Below are 17,251 nucleotides of genomic sequence, written 5' to 3'. Positions count from 1 at the left end.
CAGCCGTCTCATGAATACTCCATCGGCCTCTTTCAGCTCTTTAGTGGAGCTGTGTGCACCTCCCCCACCCCCGAACTTCCTCACCTCGCTTTCACCTCCCTACTCTGTCCCAACAAGCAAATCTGTCTCCTGGAGGTCTGCAGTGAAGCCCAACCCTTCTTCGGTCCTCCAGGCAGGAAGCTGTTGGCATCTTCACCTGCCCTTGAAGTCTTCCCCATCCAAGCTCCTGCCATCCAGCTCCCCTTTTTCTATTGCCTTTAATTCTCTGCAGCTGCCTTAAGCACTGGTGTGTTTAGGATTGGGCCTTCTCACTCCATGTTCATAGAAACAACTACCACTTTATTCACCAGAGTTTCCGAACCCCGCTGTCCAGCATAGCCCGACTCCAGAGAGCCTTCCCTTCCCTTCCCTCCCACTCACTTAGGCAATATTGGTAAAATGCTTTAGAATCTGACTTTTTCACAATTATAGATATGACCACAGGCACCCCAAACTCTATGAAGTCTCAGTTTCCTCATCTGTAAAATGGGGATACTAATAGTCCATATATATATATATATATATATATATTTTTTTTTTTTTTTTTTTTTTTTAAGACAGAGTCTTAAAAGGCTCTGGAGTGCAGTGGCACGATGTCAGCTAACTGCAACCTCGCCTCGCGGGTTCAAATGATTCCCCTGCCTCAGCCTCTCGAGTAGCTGGAATTACAGGCATGAGCCACAATGCCTGGCTAATTTTTATATTTTTAGTAGAGATGGGGTTTCGCCATGTTGGCCAGGCTGCTCTTGAACTCCTGACTTCAGGTGATCTGCCTGCCTCAGCCTCCCAAAGTGTTGGGATTACAGGCATGAGCCACCGTGCCCAGCAAATAGTCCTTATCTTAAAGGGTTTTTGTGGAAATTGAATGAGATGACTCATGCGAGGCATTTAACCTCGAACCAGCACATAGTAGGTGCTTGATACATTTTAGCTTTCCTTATGATTTATGGATGACTGTTTTACTAGGTTGGCATCCAATGTGGGGAAGCTGGCCACAGGCAGATCAGCTAAAATGATGAACCTAGTTGAAGCTAGAAAAGTCCAACTCCATTGGGCAGGTTAGCAAAGGGCTCTGGATTTTGAAAGGTTGTCCTGGAGCTGAGTTTGGGAGAAAGAGCTTGAGAGAATGTAATTGCTCTGCCTAACAGAGTGAAGAAGAATTTGAAGTTTGTTGGAAGATGAGAGCAAGAGGAGGAGGATGTAAGAGAGGGATGGTGGGCATTGCTTGGGGTGGGTGGGGTAAACCTATAAAGGATTTTTAGAACTGGGATGTCCAAATTCAATTTTAAGTTGTTTGTTTCACATCACTTATCTCTCCATCTTTTGTGGGCTAATCACAAGAAAGGCCTTGTGTGAGTAAGTTTTCTTTTTGTGTGTGGAAATTATGGAAAGGGGATGAGTTTCACAGTCTGGACAGCACACATTGATGTATTAATTACCTGTTGCACCATAACAAATCACCCTAACATTCAGCAGCTTAAAATGACAATTTCTTTGGATTAGGAATTTGAGAGTGACTCTGCTGGTTCGGTCTGGCCTGGGGTCTGTTATAAGGTCATAGTCAGATGGTGGCTGGGCCTGATGTCACCTAGAAGGCTTCTTCACTCACATGTCTGATGTCAGTACTGGGAAGCCTTCAACCGCTGGGGCCGGAACAGCTGGAGTTGCTTGGACAGTTCTCTCCTTTATCTCTTTGTGGGCTTTCCATGAAGTTTCTCCAACATGGCAGCTTCAAGGTAGCTGAACATCCTCTATAGCAGCTCAGAGGGAGTAGGAGAGCACCAGACTGAAGAGAATTGCCACTCAGGACCCGTCCTTGGAAGTCATACAGTGGCACCTTCACCACATTCTTACTGTTGAGGCAATTGCAAAGGTCTGCCCATGATCAAGGGGAGGGAACAGAGACCCCACCTCAAGGATGAATGTTAATGTCACATTTAAAAAAATTTTTTTTGAGACGGAGTCTTGCCCTGTCACCCAGGCTGGAGTGCAGTGGCGCGATCTCAGCTCACTGCAACCTCCGCCTCCTGGATTCAAACGATTCTCCTGCTCCAGCCTCTGGAGTAGCTGGGATTACAGGCGTACGCCACCACTCCCGGCTAATTTTTGTCTTTTTAGTAGAGACGAGGTTTCATCGTGTTGGTCAGGCTGGTCTCGAACTCCTGACCTCGTGATCCGCCCGCCTTGTGATCTGCCCGCTTTGTCTTCCCAAAGTGCTGGGATTACAGGCATGAGCCACCGCGCCCAGCCAGTGTCACATTTTAAGAAGAGAATGAGGGATAAAATTTATTTATTTATGTCTTTCTTTCTTTCGAGACAAGGTCTCCCTCTGTCACCTAGGCTGAAGTGCAATGGAGGAATCACCACTCACTGTAGCCTCAAGTTCCCGGGCTCCTGATCCTCCCACTTCAGCCTCCTGAGTAGCTGGGACTACAGGCATGCACCGCTGCACCCAGCTAATTTTTTATTTTATTTTATTTTACTTTGAGACAGAGTCTTGCTCTGTTGCCCAGGCTGGAGTGCAGTGGTGTGATCTCGGCTCACTGCAACCTCCATCTCCTGGGTTCAAGCAATTCTCTTACCTCAGCCTCCCGAGTAGCTGGGATTACAGGCGCCTGCCACCATGCCTGGCTAATTTTTGTATTTTTAGTAGAGACAGGGTTTCACCACGTTGGCCAGGCTGGTCTCCAACTCCTGACCTCAAGTGATCCGCCCACCTCAGCCTCCCAAAGTGCTAGGATTACAGGCGTGAGCGACCGCACCCAGCCATGCACCCAGCTAATTTTTTATATTTTGTAGACACAGGGTCTTGTCATGTTTCCCAGGTTGTCTTGAACTCCTGGGCTCAAACAATCCTTCTGCCTCGGACTCCCAAAGTGCTGGGATTACAGGTGTGGGCCACTGCACCCAGCCTGGGGATACAATTTTTATTATTGATGCAACCATCTTTGGAAAATACATCCTGCCACACTTGGGGTTATAAACTGAACCAATCCAGTGGTAGCTGAAGCTTAAAGCTGGAGCCAATCGAGATAAATTTTAGGCAAGGCGCGGTGGCTCACGCCTGTAATCCCAGCACTTTGGGAGGCCGAGGCAGGCAGATCATCTGAGGTCGGGAGTTTGAGACCAGCCTGACTAACATGGAGAAACCCCATCTCTACTAAAAATACAAAATTAGCCGGGCATGGTGGTGCATGCCTGTAATCCCAGCTACTCAGGAAGGCTGAGGCAGGAGAATAGCTTGAACCTGGGAGGTGGAGGTAGCGGTGAGCCGAAATCACGCCACTGCACTCCAGCCTGGGCAACAAGAGTGAAACTCTGTCTAAAAAAAAAAAAAAAAAAATATATATATATATATATATATATATATATATATATATATATAAATTTTAGGGAAGGCTTTGGACCACAAGACATGGACTGGAGGTTCCAGCCAATCGCATATGGGTGTTTGTTTGTTTTTGGAAACAGGCTGGAGTGCAGTGGCACAATCTTACCTCACTGCAGCCTTGACCTCCCAGGCTCAAGCGATCCTCCCACTTCAGCCTCCTCAGTAGGTACTTCTTTCATAGGACTCTTAAGGCACAGGGAGACCCTGAATAAGTGGAGAGTCATATATCTACATTTCTGTATAGGAAAACTCCATGTTGGCCAGGTGTGGTGGCTCATACCTGTAATCTCAGTACTCTCGAAAGCTCAGGCAGGAGAATCACTTGAGGCTAGGAGTTCAAGACCAGCTGGGGCAACACAGTGAGATCCCTTTCTCTACAAAAAAAAAAAAAAAAAAATTAGCAGGGTGTAGTGGTGTCTCCCAGCTACTTGGGAGGCTGAGGTGGAAGGATCACTTGAACCCTGGAGTTTGAGGCTGCAGTGAGCTGTGATTGAGCCATGACATCCTAGCCTGGGTGACAGAACAAGACTGTCTCTAAAAACACAAAAAATAAAAATAAAAACGTAAAAACAAATGGATAGGCATGGTGGCTCATGCTTGTAATCCCAGCACTTTGGGAGGCCAAGGTGGGAAGATCCCTTGAGCCCAAGATTTCAAGACTGGGCAACATAGATGTATATATATATAATATTTGAAATCTATGATGAAAGTATATATATTTAGCTTATGATAAAGGTTAAATTCAAGAGCAGTGAGGAAAGGGTAGACTAGATGTTGAGGTAATTGGCCATATATTCAGAAAAAAATTCAACTTAGGTTTCTATATCAGCATACCAAAACTATATTCTTGAACAAATTAATTGAGGGCCCATATATAAAGATAGCAAATTATAAAAGGCCTAAAAGAAATTTAAAAAATAATTTTTTTTGTCATGGAAAACATTTCTGGGCAGTACACAAAACCTAAAAAAGATAAGAAAAATGCTTAAAGTTGACTTTATCACACTTTTTAAGATTTTTTTACAATAAAAATTACAGATAAAATTAAAAGTCAGAAAAGTTGAGAGTCATATATCTACATTTCTGTATAAGGAAACTCCATGTTGGCCGGGTGTGGTGGCTCACACCTGTATTATAATGTATATTTACAATTACATATATATATTACATATACAATTACATATCTAAATATATATTTAGATTATATATATTATATAAATTATATAATTTACAGTATACATTACAAGACAAGCATTAATATGGAAAACATACAAATAACTCTTATAAATCAATAAGACAAGCTCTATGAAACACTTAAAAGAATACCTGGCAGGGCGCGGTGGCTCACGCCTGCAATCCCAGCACTTTGGGAGGCCAGGGTGGGCGGATCACCTGAGGTCAGGAGTTTGAGACCAGCCTGCCCAACATGGAGAAACCCAATCTCTAGTAAAAATACAAAAAATTAGCCAGGTGTGTGGTGGGCACCTGTAATCCCAGCTCCTAGGAACGCTGAGGCAGGAGAATCGCTTGAACCTGGGAAGCAGAAGTTGCAGTGAGCCGAGATTACGCCACTGCACTCCAGCCTGGGCGATAAGAGCGAAACTCCTTCTCAAAAAAAAAAAAAAAAAAAAAAAAAGAATATCTAATTCAAATATTCTACAAACTTTTTAGAGAATAGAAAAATAAAGAACATTCTCAAACTCATTAATGGGGCTGATATAAACTTGATACCCAAACCAGTGATAGGCAGTAAGAGAAAGGAATATTAAAGGCCAATCTATTTTACGAACATAGATGCAAAAATCCCATATAAAATATTAACAGATTGGGCTGGGCACGGTGGCTCACGCCTATAATCCTAGCACTTTGAGAGGCTGAGGCAGGTGGATCTCCTGAGGTCAGGAGTTTGAGACCAGCCTGGCCAACATGGTGAAACCCTGTCTCTACCAAAAATACAAAAATTAGCTGGGCATAATGGTACACACCTGTAGTCCCAGCTACTCAGGAGGCTGAGGCAGGAGAATTGCTTGAACCTGGGAGGCAGAGGTTGCAGCGACCCAAGATCATGCCACTGCTCTCCAACCTCAGCAACAGAGCAAGGACAGAACGGTTTCAAATGAGAAAATCTATTAATGCAAAGAGTTTAAGATCATATCAAGATACACACAAAAAAGCAACTCAAATGTCTGTTTTTGCTCCACCTACCATGGTAATTTTTTCTGCAGGATCAAGCCTGAAAATGAGGACCTAAGAGGCCAGGTCCCGGACCAGGAGGGAGCATAGACACCATGCCCTCCCCAGCCTCATCCCTTCTCCCAAGGAACAATTTACAGAGCCTGGACACACCCTCCTAGGGACTCGAGCAAAAAATAGGGAAGATAAATGTCCCTTCTATTTCCTTTTTATTAGAATTAACTCAGGATTTCTCTTCTTTCAATACAATTTTAAGTTGTAGTCATAGAGATATTTTATATTTGAACAGAGACTGAATCTGATTCATCCCCTGTGCTCCCCAATTGCAGAAGTCCTTCGATTTTGTTTTAAAGAGACACGATCTCATTATGTTGCTCAGGCCAGACTGGAACTCCTGGGCTCAAGCAATCCTCCCACTTCAGGCCCCTGAGTAGCTGGGACTACAGGCGTGTGCCACGGAATCAGCAAGTAACAGATCACTGAATCAACCCCCAACCCACACTAGGCTGAGCCTTACTTAAGGACCTTCCCTAGCTGTGCCCTTCTCTCTCAGGGGCAGGTTCTCAGAGCTCAGTTTGGAGCTCACGGACTAAATCTTCTTACACCTTGCCGAATGCACCAGGCTTACATCATTTCCTTGATCATCTCCCAAAATCTCTCTCCTTGCTGTTCTGTTTTCCCTCCCCTGACCCAGCATCCAAGTTCTCTGCCAGTCTCCCATCCTAACCTTCCCACGGTGTCTTCTGGGACATGGGTTCAACAATCAGCCAGCTGCCTTACTGTTCTCAATTTCCGGGAGCGTGTCCTCTGCCTCCAAGCCACAGAACTCAACATGATCCCTGACAACAGTCCTTCCCTGCAGCCCTCTTACCCGGAAGCTGATTATCCTCTCACACCACATCCCTCAGGGACAGGGGGTGGAATCAGTGTCCACATTGTTTCTTGTAAAAAATCATATATTTATTTATTTCACCCTGTCACCCAGGCTTCAGTGCAGTGGTGCCATCAGGGCTCACTGCAGCCTCAACTTCCTGGGCTCAGACCTCCCAAGTAGCTGGGACCGCAAGCGTGCACCACCACACCTGGCTATTTTTTATTTTTTGTAGTGGGGCTGAGGTGTCTCCCTATGTTGCTCAGGCTGTCCTCAAATTCCTGGACTCAAGCCATCCTCCTGCCTCGGCCTTCCAAAGTGCTGGGATCATAGGCATGGGCCAGACTGCACCCGGCCTCCACATTGTGTCTTTAGATATTTTTCCAGACATCTGATTATAGAAATCCCTACTCTCAGGCATATGCCAACTGATTCCTTTTTTTTTTTTTTCTTTGAGAAGGATTCTCACTCTGTCGCCCAGGCTGGAGTGTGGTGGCACAATCTCAGCTCACTGCAACCTCTGCCTCCCGGGTTCAAGAGATTCTCCTGCCTCAGCCTCCTGAGTAGCTGGGCTTACAGGCATGTGCCACCATGCCCAGCCAATTTTTGTATTTTTAGTAGAGACGGGGTTTCACCATGTTGGTCAGGCTGGTCTCGAACTCCTGACCTCGTGATCTGCCCGCCTCACCCTCCCAAAGTGCTGGGATTACAGGCATGAGCCACTGCGCCCGGCCATTATACCAACTGATTCTGTCATCCCTCCTCCTTGTTGCCATCATCCTGTTTTCCCTGGGTCACTGTCTCTCACTCACTAGTGATTTGGGCACCTGGATCATATCTTCCCCTCCTCTCAGAATCCTGCCATCACCTGGTGCACTTCAATAACTTCTTCTTCTTCTTTTTTTTGAGACAGAGTGTAGTGGCATGATCTCAGCTCACTGCAACCTCCAACTCCTGGGCTCAAGCAATCCTCCCACCTCAGCCTCCCAAGTAGCTGGGACTACAGTCATGCGCCACCATGCCCAGCTAATTTTTGGTATTATGAGTAGAGAGGGGGTTTCTGCCATGTTTCCCAGGCTGGCCTCAAACTCTTGGACTCAAGTGATCCACTCACCTTGGCCTCCCAAAGTGCTGGGATTAAAAGTGTGAGCCCCCACTCCCAGCCTCAACCACTTCTTCTTCTTTTTTTTTTTTTTTTTTGAGACAGAGTTTTGCTCTTGTTGTCCAGGCCATAGTGCAATGGCCCGATCTCGGCTCACCGCAACCTCCACCTCCCGGGTTCAAGCAATTCTTCCGGTTCAGCCTCCCAAGTAGCTGTAATTACAGGCATGCCCCACCCTGCCTGGCTAAGTTTTTGTATTTTTAGTAGAGACGGGGTTTCTCCATGTTGGTCAGACTGGTCTCGAACTCCTGGCCTCAGGTGATTCACCCGCCTCGGCCTCCCAAAGAGCTGGGATTATAAGCGTGAGACACCGTGCCTGGCCATCAACAACTTCTTTAGGCCGGGCGCGGTGGCTCATGCCTGTAATCCCAGCACTTTGGGAGGCCGAGGTGGGTAGATCAAGAGGGCAGGAGATTGAGACTATCCTGGCTGACACTGTAAAACCCCGCCTCTACTAAAAATACAAAAAATTAGCCACGCGCTGTGGCAGGCGCCTGTAGTCCCAGCTACTTGGGAGGCTGAGGCAGGAGAATGGCGTGAACCCGGGAAGCGGAGCTTGCAGTGAGCTGAGATCGCGCCACTGCACTCTGTCTGCCTAGGCGACAGAGCGAAACTCTGTCTCAAAAAAACAAAAACAAACAAACAAAAAAACTTCTTTAACGACCCATTCAACAGCCTGCATTCTCAGTTTCTTGACTATTTCCTTTCTAGTGACCATCTCTTCAACTCTTCTTCAGCAGTATTTTTAAGGAAGGCTATGCCTGGGGTTTGGTATCCTCCAGAAGTGTCTCACCTCTGAAATATTAAAATCAAACAAGAGCCACTGTGTAAGATGTCTGACACCCGTGTCGGGGAAACCACGTGGAGAGGCCCTGAGACTACATGGAGAGGGAGAGGGGCCAAGCTGAGCCCAGCTTTCCAGCTGTCCCCACCAAGGCACTAGCCATTTGACTAAAGCCATTTTGAACCTTCCAGACCGACAGCATCACCAGCTAAATACCTCCAAAAGCCCGAATTGACACCAAATGGAGAGAAAAAATCGCCCAGCCAAACCTTGCCTGAATTCCTGATCCACAGAATAGTGAGGTATTACAAAATATTTTTAAGTTTTTATTTTGAACTAATTACAGATTCATAGGAAGTTTCAAAAATAGTACAGAAAGGTGCTAAAGACCTTTTATCCAATTTGTCTCAGTGATAGCATCTTTCATAACTGTAGAGCAATTATAAAACCAGGAAACTGACAATACAATCCACAGACTACATTCAGATGTCACCAGTGTTACATGCATTCATATGTGATCGCATGCACGTACAGTTCTAAGCAATTTTATCACATGTGACATTAGCGTAGCCACCACCACAATCAAGACACAAAACTATTCCATTTCTGCAAAGATCCCCCATGCTACCTTTTTCTGGTGGCATCTCTTTCTCTTCCACTTGCCCCTTAAACCTTGGTGACAGTACTTTGTTTCTATCTCTATAATTTTGTCCACTATGAAAATATTACAGAGATGGAACTATACAGTACACATCTTTTTGAGATTGGCTTTTTTCTTTTTTTCTTTTTTTTTGAGACGGAGTCTCACTCTGTTGCCCAGGCTAGAGTGCAGTGGTGCGGTCTTGGCTCACTGCAAGCTCCGCCTCCTGGGTTCACACCATTCTCCTGCCTCAGCCTCCTGAGTAGCTGGGACTACAGACACCCGCCACCATGCCCAGCTAAATTTTTTTTGCATTTTTAGTAGAGACGGGGTTTCACCATGTTAGCCAGGATGGTCTTGATCTCCTGACCTCATGATCTGCCCACCTCGGCCTCCCAAAGTGCTGGGATTACAGGCATGAGCCACCGCGCCTGGCCGAGATCGGCTTTTTTCATTCACCATACTTCCCTTGAGAAACACCTACCTGTTGAGTGTATCAATAGTTTGTACATTTTTACTGCTGAGTAGTATTCCGTGGTATGGATGTACCACAGTCTGTTTAACCATTCACCCACTGAAGGATATTTGGGTTGTTTCCCATTTGGGGCTATTAAGAATCAAGTTGTTATGAACATTCATGTACATATTTTTGTGTGGACCTAAATTTTCATTTCTCTGGAATAAATGCCTGGAAGTGCGATTGTTGGATCATATGGTAAGTGTATATTAAGTTTTGTTTTGTTTGTTTTGTTTTGTTTTAGACAGGGTCTTGCTCTGTCACCCAGGATGGAGTGCAGTGGTGCAAACACAGCTCACTGCAACCTTGACCTCCCAGGCTCAAACAATCCTCTCACCTCAGCTTGCTCAATAGCTGAAACCACAGGCATGCACCATCATGCCCGACTAATTTTTTTTTAATTTTTTCTGTAGAGACAGGGTCTCACCATGTTGCCCAGGCTGGTCTTGAACTCCTGGGCTCAGGTGATCCTCCAGACTAGTCTTGAATTCCTGGGCTCAAGTGATCCTCCAGCCTTGGCCTCCCAAAGTGCTGGGATTATAGGCATAAGCCACCATGTCCAGCCTATATTAAGTTTTTTTTTTTTTTTGAGATGGAGTCTCACTCTGTCACCCAGGCTAGAGTGCAGTGGTGCGAACTTGACTCACTGCAACTTCTGCCTCCCAGGTTCAAGTGGTTCTCCTGCCTCAGCCTCCCAAGTAGCTGGGATTACAGGCCTGTGCCACTATGTCCACCTAATTTTTGTAGTTTTAGTAGAGACAGGGTTTCACCATGTTGGCCAGGCTGGTCTTGAACTCCCAACCTTAGGTGATCTGCTCGCCTCGGCCTCCCAAAGTGCTGGGATTACAGGTGTGAGCCACCGTGCCTGGCCTATATTAAGTTTGTAAAGAAACTGCCAAAATGTTTTCCAGAGTGGTTGTGCTATTTTATATTCCTACCAATGATGTATAAGAGATCCAGTTTCTCCATAAACTTGCCAGCATTTGTTGTTCTTACTATTTTTATTTTAGCTGTTCTATTATTTTATTTTATTTTTGAGACAGGGTCTGGCTCTGTCACACTGGCTGGAGTGCAGTGGCGTGATCTTGGCTCACTGCAACCTCCGCCTCCTGTGTTCAAGCTATTCTCCTGCCTCAGCTTCCCGAGTAGCTGGGACTACAGGCACGCACCACCATGCCCAGCTGATTTTTGTATTTTTAGTAGAGATGGGGTTTCACCATGTTGGCCCAGCTGGTCTTGAACTCCTGACCTCAGGTGATCCACCCGTCTTGGCCTCCCGAAGTGCTGGGATTACAGGCATGAGCCACTGTGCCTGGCCTCGTTCTGTTGTTTTAAATGTGTGATAATATCTTGCCATGATTTGAACTTGCATTCTCCTAATGGCTATTAATACTAAACATCTTTACAAGTGCTTATTTCCCATCTGTATATCCTCTTTGTTTGAAATGTCTGTTTATGTCTTTTGCCTATTTTCTAATTGGATGCATTTGCGACTTCTTTATATATTCTAGATATGAGTTCTTTGTTAGACGTATAGTTTGCAAGTATTTTCTCCTATTCTGTAACTTGGCTTTTTATACTTTTAAAATCAGGCCTTTGGCAAAGCAAAAGATTTTAATCTTGATGAAGTTCAATGTATTGATTTTTTTCTTTTACATATTTTGGTTTTGGTATAATGTCTAAGAACTTGCTGAGCCCTACGTCCAGCAGATGTTCTCTGTCTTAATAATTTATAGTTTTAGGCCGGGCACGGTGGCTCACGCCTGTAATCCCAGCACTTTGGGAGGCCGAGGCAGGCAGATCACCTGAGGTCAGGAGTTCGAGACCAGCCTGATCAACATGGAGAAACCCCATCCCTACTAAAAACACAAAATTAGCCAGGCATGACAGCGCATGCTTGTAATCCCAGCTACTTGGGTGACTGAGGCAGGAGAATCGCTTGAACCAGGGAGGCGGAGGTTGGGGTGAGCTGAGATCGCACCATTGCACTCCAGCCTAGGCAACAAGAGCGAAACTTCGTCTCAAAAAAAAAAAAATAATAATAATAATTTATAGTTTTACGCTTTACATTTGAATTATGATCCTTTTGAGGTAAATTTTGTATAAAATATGAGGTTTATGCCATGGTTCATTTTTTTGCCTATGGATATCCAATTATCCTTCAATCACTAAATTATTTTTCAGTTTAAATGGATCCTAGTGGTAGATGGATCTCAAGGTAGGTGATTCCTCCCACTTTATCATTTTCCAACTGGCTTTAGATATTCTTTTTTTAATTATTCTTTTTTGTTTATTCTTTTGGTTTTAGATATTCTAGTTCCTTTTTGCCTTCCTATATAAATTTTAGAAAAACCTTGTCTGTGTTTACAAAAAAAATCTTGTCTTGATTTTTGATAGGAATTGTGTTAAACCTGTAGTTCAACTGACATCTTTACTATATTGAGTCTTCCAATTCATGGACATGGTAGATCTCTCTATTTATTTAGATTTGCTTTGATTTCTCTCACCAGCATTTTGTAGTTTTCAACATATCAGTCCTGGACATTTTTTTGTTACTTTTGTCCCTAAGTATAGCATTTTCAGTGATTATGATGGTATTTTAAATTTTGTTTTCCACATGTTCATTGCTAATATACAGCAATAAAATTGATTTTTGTATGTTGATCTTGTGAGGTTTTTGTTTTGTTTTGTTTTGCTTTGCTTTTTTTTGAGACAGGGTCTCATTCTGTCACGCAGACTGGAGTGCAGTGGTGCAATCACAGCTCACTGCAGTCTCAACCTTCCAGGCTCAGGTGGTCCTTCCACCTCAGCCTCCCAGGTAGCTGGGACTACAGGCGAGCACCACCATGTCCAACTATTTTTTTTTGTATTTTTAGTAGAAATGGGGTCTCACTATGTTGCCTAGGGTAGTCTCGAACTCCTGGGCTCAAGCGATCCATCCACCTTGGCCTCCCAAAATGCTGGGCTAACAGGTGTGAGCCACCACACCTGGCCATTTTCTGTTTTTTTGATAGCAGCCATCCTAATGGGTGTGAGATGGTATGTCATCATAGTTTTGATTTACATTTCCCTGACAGTCTACCTAGAAGTAATATTATGTCGCCTGATACATAATGTAAGAACCTTCCAACAGTACTATTCCATTGCCACTCCTCTTGTTCATTGCACTGTTTCGGTCATATATTTTATTTCTCCATATGCTTTTGAGCCTACAATACAGTATTAATATTTCTGCTTTAAAGAGTCCATTGACTATTTTTAAAGAGAAATAAACAAAAATGCTTTATTTTTACAGGAACCTATAACATTCGTATTTTTAGAATTAAATCCCAATAACACATTTAATACTGTCTTCTATTCCCATTTCAGCATGGCTACTATTGGTTTTGTGCTTGCCTGGAATACCATGATTCCTTAAGTTGTTTCTGGAGTCCTCATCAAGGCTTTTTGGACTATATGCTGTTGTTAACTCAGTATCTCTATGGGAGAATGAAGTCTGGGGCTTCCTATTCCACCATCTTGCTGACATTACGCCCCAAGAGTCCACTGACTTTTAAAGAATTTAAGAAAGTAAAGAATAATATCTTTCACATCAACCTATGTACTATTTTCAGTGTTCTTCCTTTTTTCCTGGAAATCCAAAGTGCTATTTGGTGTAATTTTCCTTTAAACTGAAGCCCTTTCTTCATCATTTCATACATTTGGTTCTGCTGGTGACAAATTCAACTTTAATTTATTTGAAATTCTTCATTTTGTCTTCATTTTTGAAATACATTTTCACTGGATATTAAGTTCTAGGTTTGCAGGTTTTTGTGTTTTTGTGTGTGTGTATGTTTTTACTTGAGCACTTTATTTTATTTCATTTTTTTGAGAAAGAGTCTCGCTGTGTCACCCAGGCTGGAGTGCTGTGGTGCAATCTTGGCTCACTGCAGCCTCTACCTCCCAGATTCAAGCAATTCTCATGCCTCTGCCTCCTGAGTAGCTGGGATTACAGATGTGCACCACCATGCCCAGCTCGTTTTTGTATTTTTAGTAGAGACAGGGTTTTGTCATATTGGCCAGGCTGGTCTTAAACTCCTGGTCTCAAATGATCCTCCTGCCTCAGCCTCCCAAAGTGCTGAGATTACATGTGTGAGCCACTGTGCCCAGCCTACTTGAGCACTTTAAAGAAGTTGTTCCAGTGTTGGCTGGGCTCCACTGTTTCTAGTGACAAGTCAGCTATTATTCATATGTTTGGTTCCCTGTAGGTCTTTTATCTCTGGCCACTTTAAAGTTTTTCTTTTTCTTTTTTATTTTTTTTTTTGAGACAGAGTCTTGCTCTGTCACTCAGGCTGGAGTGCTGTGGCGCAGTCTTGGCCCACTGCAACCTCCACCTCCTGGATTCAAGCAATTCTCCTGCCTCAGCCTCCTGAGTAGCTGGGATTACAGGCACACACCACCACGCCTGGCTAATTTTTGTATTTTCAGTAGAGACGGGGTTTCACCTTGTTGGTCAGGCTGGTCTCAAACTCCTGACCTCGTGATCCACCCGCCTCAGCCTTCCAAAGTGCTGGGATTACAGGTGTGAGCCACTGCGTCCAGCCTAAAGTTTTTCTTTATCCATAACAGTTTGACTATTATGTATCCCAATACGGTGTTATTTGTACTTATCAAATTGTGGGTTTCTGATCTTCTGGTCTATAGATTGCTGCTTAGAAAAAATTAAAGTTGGAAAATTTCAGCTAGTATTTCCTCAAATATTTGTTGTTCTCCACAATCTCTCTCTCTTATCTTTGTGGAACTCCAATTATACATATATTAGATCTTTCAACAGTGTCCAATAGGCCATAAAGATTGTGATCATTTTTTTTTTCAATTTTTTCACCCTCTGTGCTTCAGTTTGGTTGATCCTATTAACTAGTATTTACACTTATGGGTTATTTCTTCAATTATGTCAAATCTATTCTTAATACATCCAACACATTTTAAATTTCAGATATTGGCTGGGTGCGGTGGCTCATGCCTGTAATCCCAGCACTTTGGGAGGCTGAGGCAGGTAGATCACAAGTTCAGGAGATCGAGAACAGCCTGGCAAACATGGTGAAACCTTGTCTCTACTAAAAATACAAAAATTAGCTGGGTGTGGTGGTGTGTGCCTGTAATCCCAGCTACTTGGGAGGCCGAGGCAGGAGAATCATTTGAACCTGGGAGGCAGAGGTTGCAGTGAGCTGAGATTGTGCTATTACACTCCAGCCTGGGTGACAGGGTGAGACTCCATCTAAAAATAAATAAATAAATAAATATATACATAAATAAATAAATTTTAGATGTTATATTTTTCCTTTTTAGGATTTTCATTTGGTTCTTTTCTACTACTTTCAAGTCTCTCTTGGTAGCCTTCATTTTTATATTTTTGTAAATTATTTTATTTCTTCCTTGATGATTTAGAGGCCCTGTCTTCAAACCAGTACAAATATTTCATACATAATACCTGGCCATTTTCTAACCAATTGAGTAATTTGTTGCACAATAAGCTACCTCATGTCTTTCAGCAAGAAATACATTAAATTCGAACAGTAAAGACATTGCATACTGAATTAGGACACAATTAAAATTTCCTTTAAATATTTCTTTGGGGGAGAGGATACTACACTTCTACTCAATGGAGAGAAACATTTTTACAGTCCGGAAGTCTTCTATTTTTTTTTAACACCTATTATGCCATGAATTCATAGGGAATAGTTTCCAGCAGCTCAGGCTCCTTCCCATTGGTTCTCACACAGTGTGCTTCTCTGGGTGGAGCAGGCTGGTGCTTCCGTTGAACCCAGGTAACTTTCTCTTTGGCTTCTTTCTTTTTCTGATCATTTTCCTTCACACGTTTCAGGAAGCTATCTCGGCTTTTAGAGTGCTTAATGTGCTCAATACACACATTAATTCTCTTGGCAAGAATCTTGCCCTTAACTTGTTTGTTTACAACAATGCCAACAGCATGCTGGGGAACATTGTAGACTCTTCCAGTTTTGCCATGGTAACACTTGTGGGACATTCCTTTTTGAACAGTACCCATTCCCTTGATGTCTACAATATCACCTTTCTTATAGATTCGCATATACGTGGCCAAAGGAACAACTCCATGTTTTCTAAAAGGCCTAGAGAACATATATCGGGTGCCTCTCCTCTTTCCCTTTGTGTTTGTCATTTTGGCGAATTACTGGAAGGTGGCGTTTCTGGCCGTAAGGCTGATATTCTTCATTTTTAAACCCAATATAACCATCCTTTCCTGTAGACTCTTAAGGACAATTTGTCATGGTTACTTTAAAGTTTTTGATTCCGAATTCTGATATTCGAATTGTCTGTGGCTCTGTTTCTATTGACTTTTTTTCTCTTGTCTATGGATCACATTTTTTTTTGTGGTTGTTGTTGTTTTGCATGTCTAATAGTTTTTATTGCACATTGACCATGAGTGATACGTTACAGAGATTCTGAATTCTGTTATACTCCTCTGAATAGTGTCAATTTTTTTTTTTTTGCCAGCAGTTAAATTACTGGTGGATCATCTCAAACTTGTGGGTGTTTGATTTTACTCTTTGTTAGAATAAGTCTACTTTATTTATTTATTTATTTATTTATTTTGAGACAGAGTTTCACTCTTGTTACCCAGGCTGAAGTGCAATGGCGCGATCTTGGCTCAGGGCAACCCCCATCCCCTGGGTGCAAGCGATTCTCCTGCCTCGGCCTCCTGAGTAGCTGGGATTACAGGCGCCCAACACCATTCCCTGGCTAATTTTGTATTTTTAGTAGAGATGGGGTTTCACCATGTTGGCCAGGCTGGTCTCGAACTCCAGACCTCAGGTGAACCACCCGCCTTGGCCTCCCAAAGTGCTAGGATTATAGGAGTGAGCCACTGCGCCCGGCCTAAGTCTAGTTTTTATTTTGCTCCTAGTCATAGGCTATATCTCTTAACTCAGGATACAGGGTTTTCTCCTTAGGTATAGTCCTTTTGGGGTTTTGATGGACTGTCTTTTACCAAGCCCTGATAATGTGGCAGAACTTCAACTTCAAATTGTCTTCCTTGCAGTGAGCAGCAGCTAAAATCTTTGCTCAGTAATTTCATCCTTCCAGCTATTGGTTTCCCCGCTGAGTGTCTTGGAGTCTTATTTGTGCATGTGCGATTCAAGGCTTAGCTCAGGATTTGAGGAAGTTTATGTGCAGATTTTTGGTTATTTTCTCTGAATCTTTTGTTTCTGGGGTTTCTCCCTCAATTTTCAGTCACTGTAACAGCCTGAACTCTATCTTCTGATTTAATTGACAAATTAAGTTCTGAATTTCTGTTCGAATTCTAGCTTTCTACGCTGTGGAAACTGAAGAATTTTCCTTGGTGGAAAATCCATATAAATGTGGATCATACCCAGTGTGGTTCCCTTATTTGAAACACAGAATCTCCTTCCAGCTTATGCCTGGTTTTCGTCACTTTACAGTGCCTTAATTCAGTTTTTATTTTTATCACTGCCAAATATTTTTAGCAGAATTTATAGTTGTTATCTATGAGGGAGTTAGTCAGATACAATCTACTCTGCCATTACCAGAACTAGAACTCAGACCAATTTAAGAACTAACAAAATTTAGTGAGCACCTTCTTTGTACTAAATATGTACAACATTGGTCAAAATAGATA

The 17,251-nt window shown here is 43.2% G+C and overlaps 1 protein-coding gene across 1 annotated transcript; it reads right to left on the bottom strand.

Annotated features, from left to right (window-relative positions):
- Positions 1–13,093: 13,093 nt before the first annotated feature.
- LOC100971216 (large ribosomal subunit protein eL21-like) lies at positions 13,094–16,755 on the bottom strand. The gene has a single exon (XM_034943416.3). The coding sequence runs from the start codon at positions 15,773–15,775 to the stop codon at positions 15,293–15,295; it is 483 nt and encodes a 160-aa protein (XP_034799307.1). The 5' UTR covers positions 15,776–16,755; the 3' UTR covers positions 13,094–15,292.
- Between the last annotated feature and the right edge of the window lie 496 nt (positions 16,756–17,251).

The sequence above is a fragment of the Pan paniscus genome, chromosome 1 (genome assembly GCF_029289425.2).
Source record: "Pan paniscus chromosome 1, NHGRI_mPanPan1-v2.0_pri, whole genome shotgun sequence".
NCBI lineage: Eukaryota > Metazoa > Chordata > Mammalia > Primates > Hominidae > Pan > Pan paniscus.
This window is presented reverse-complemented; position numbering and strand designations above follow the sequence as displayed.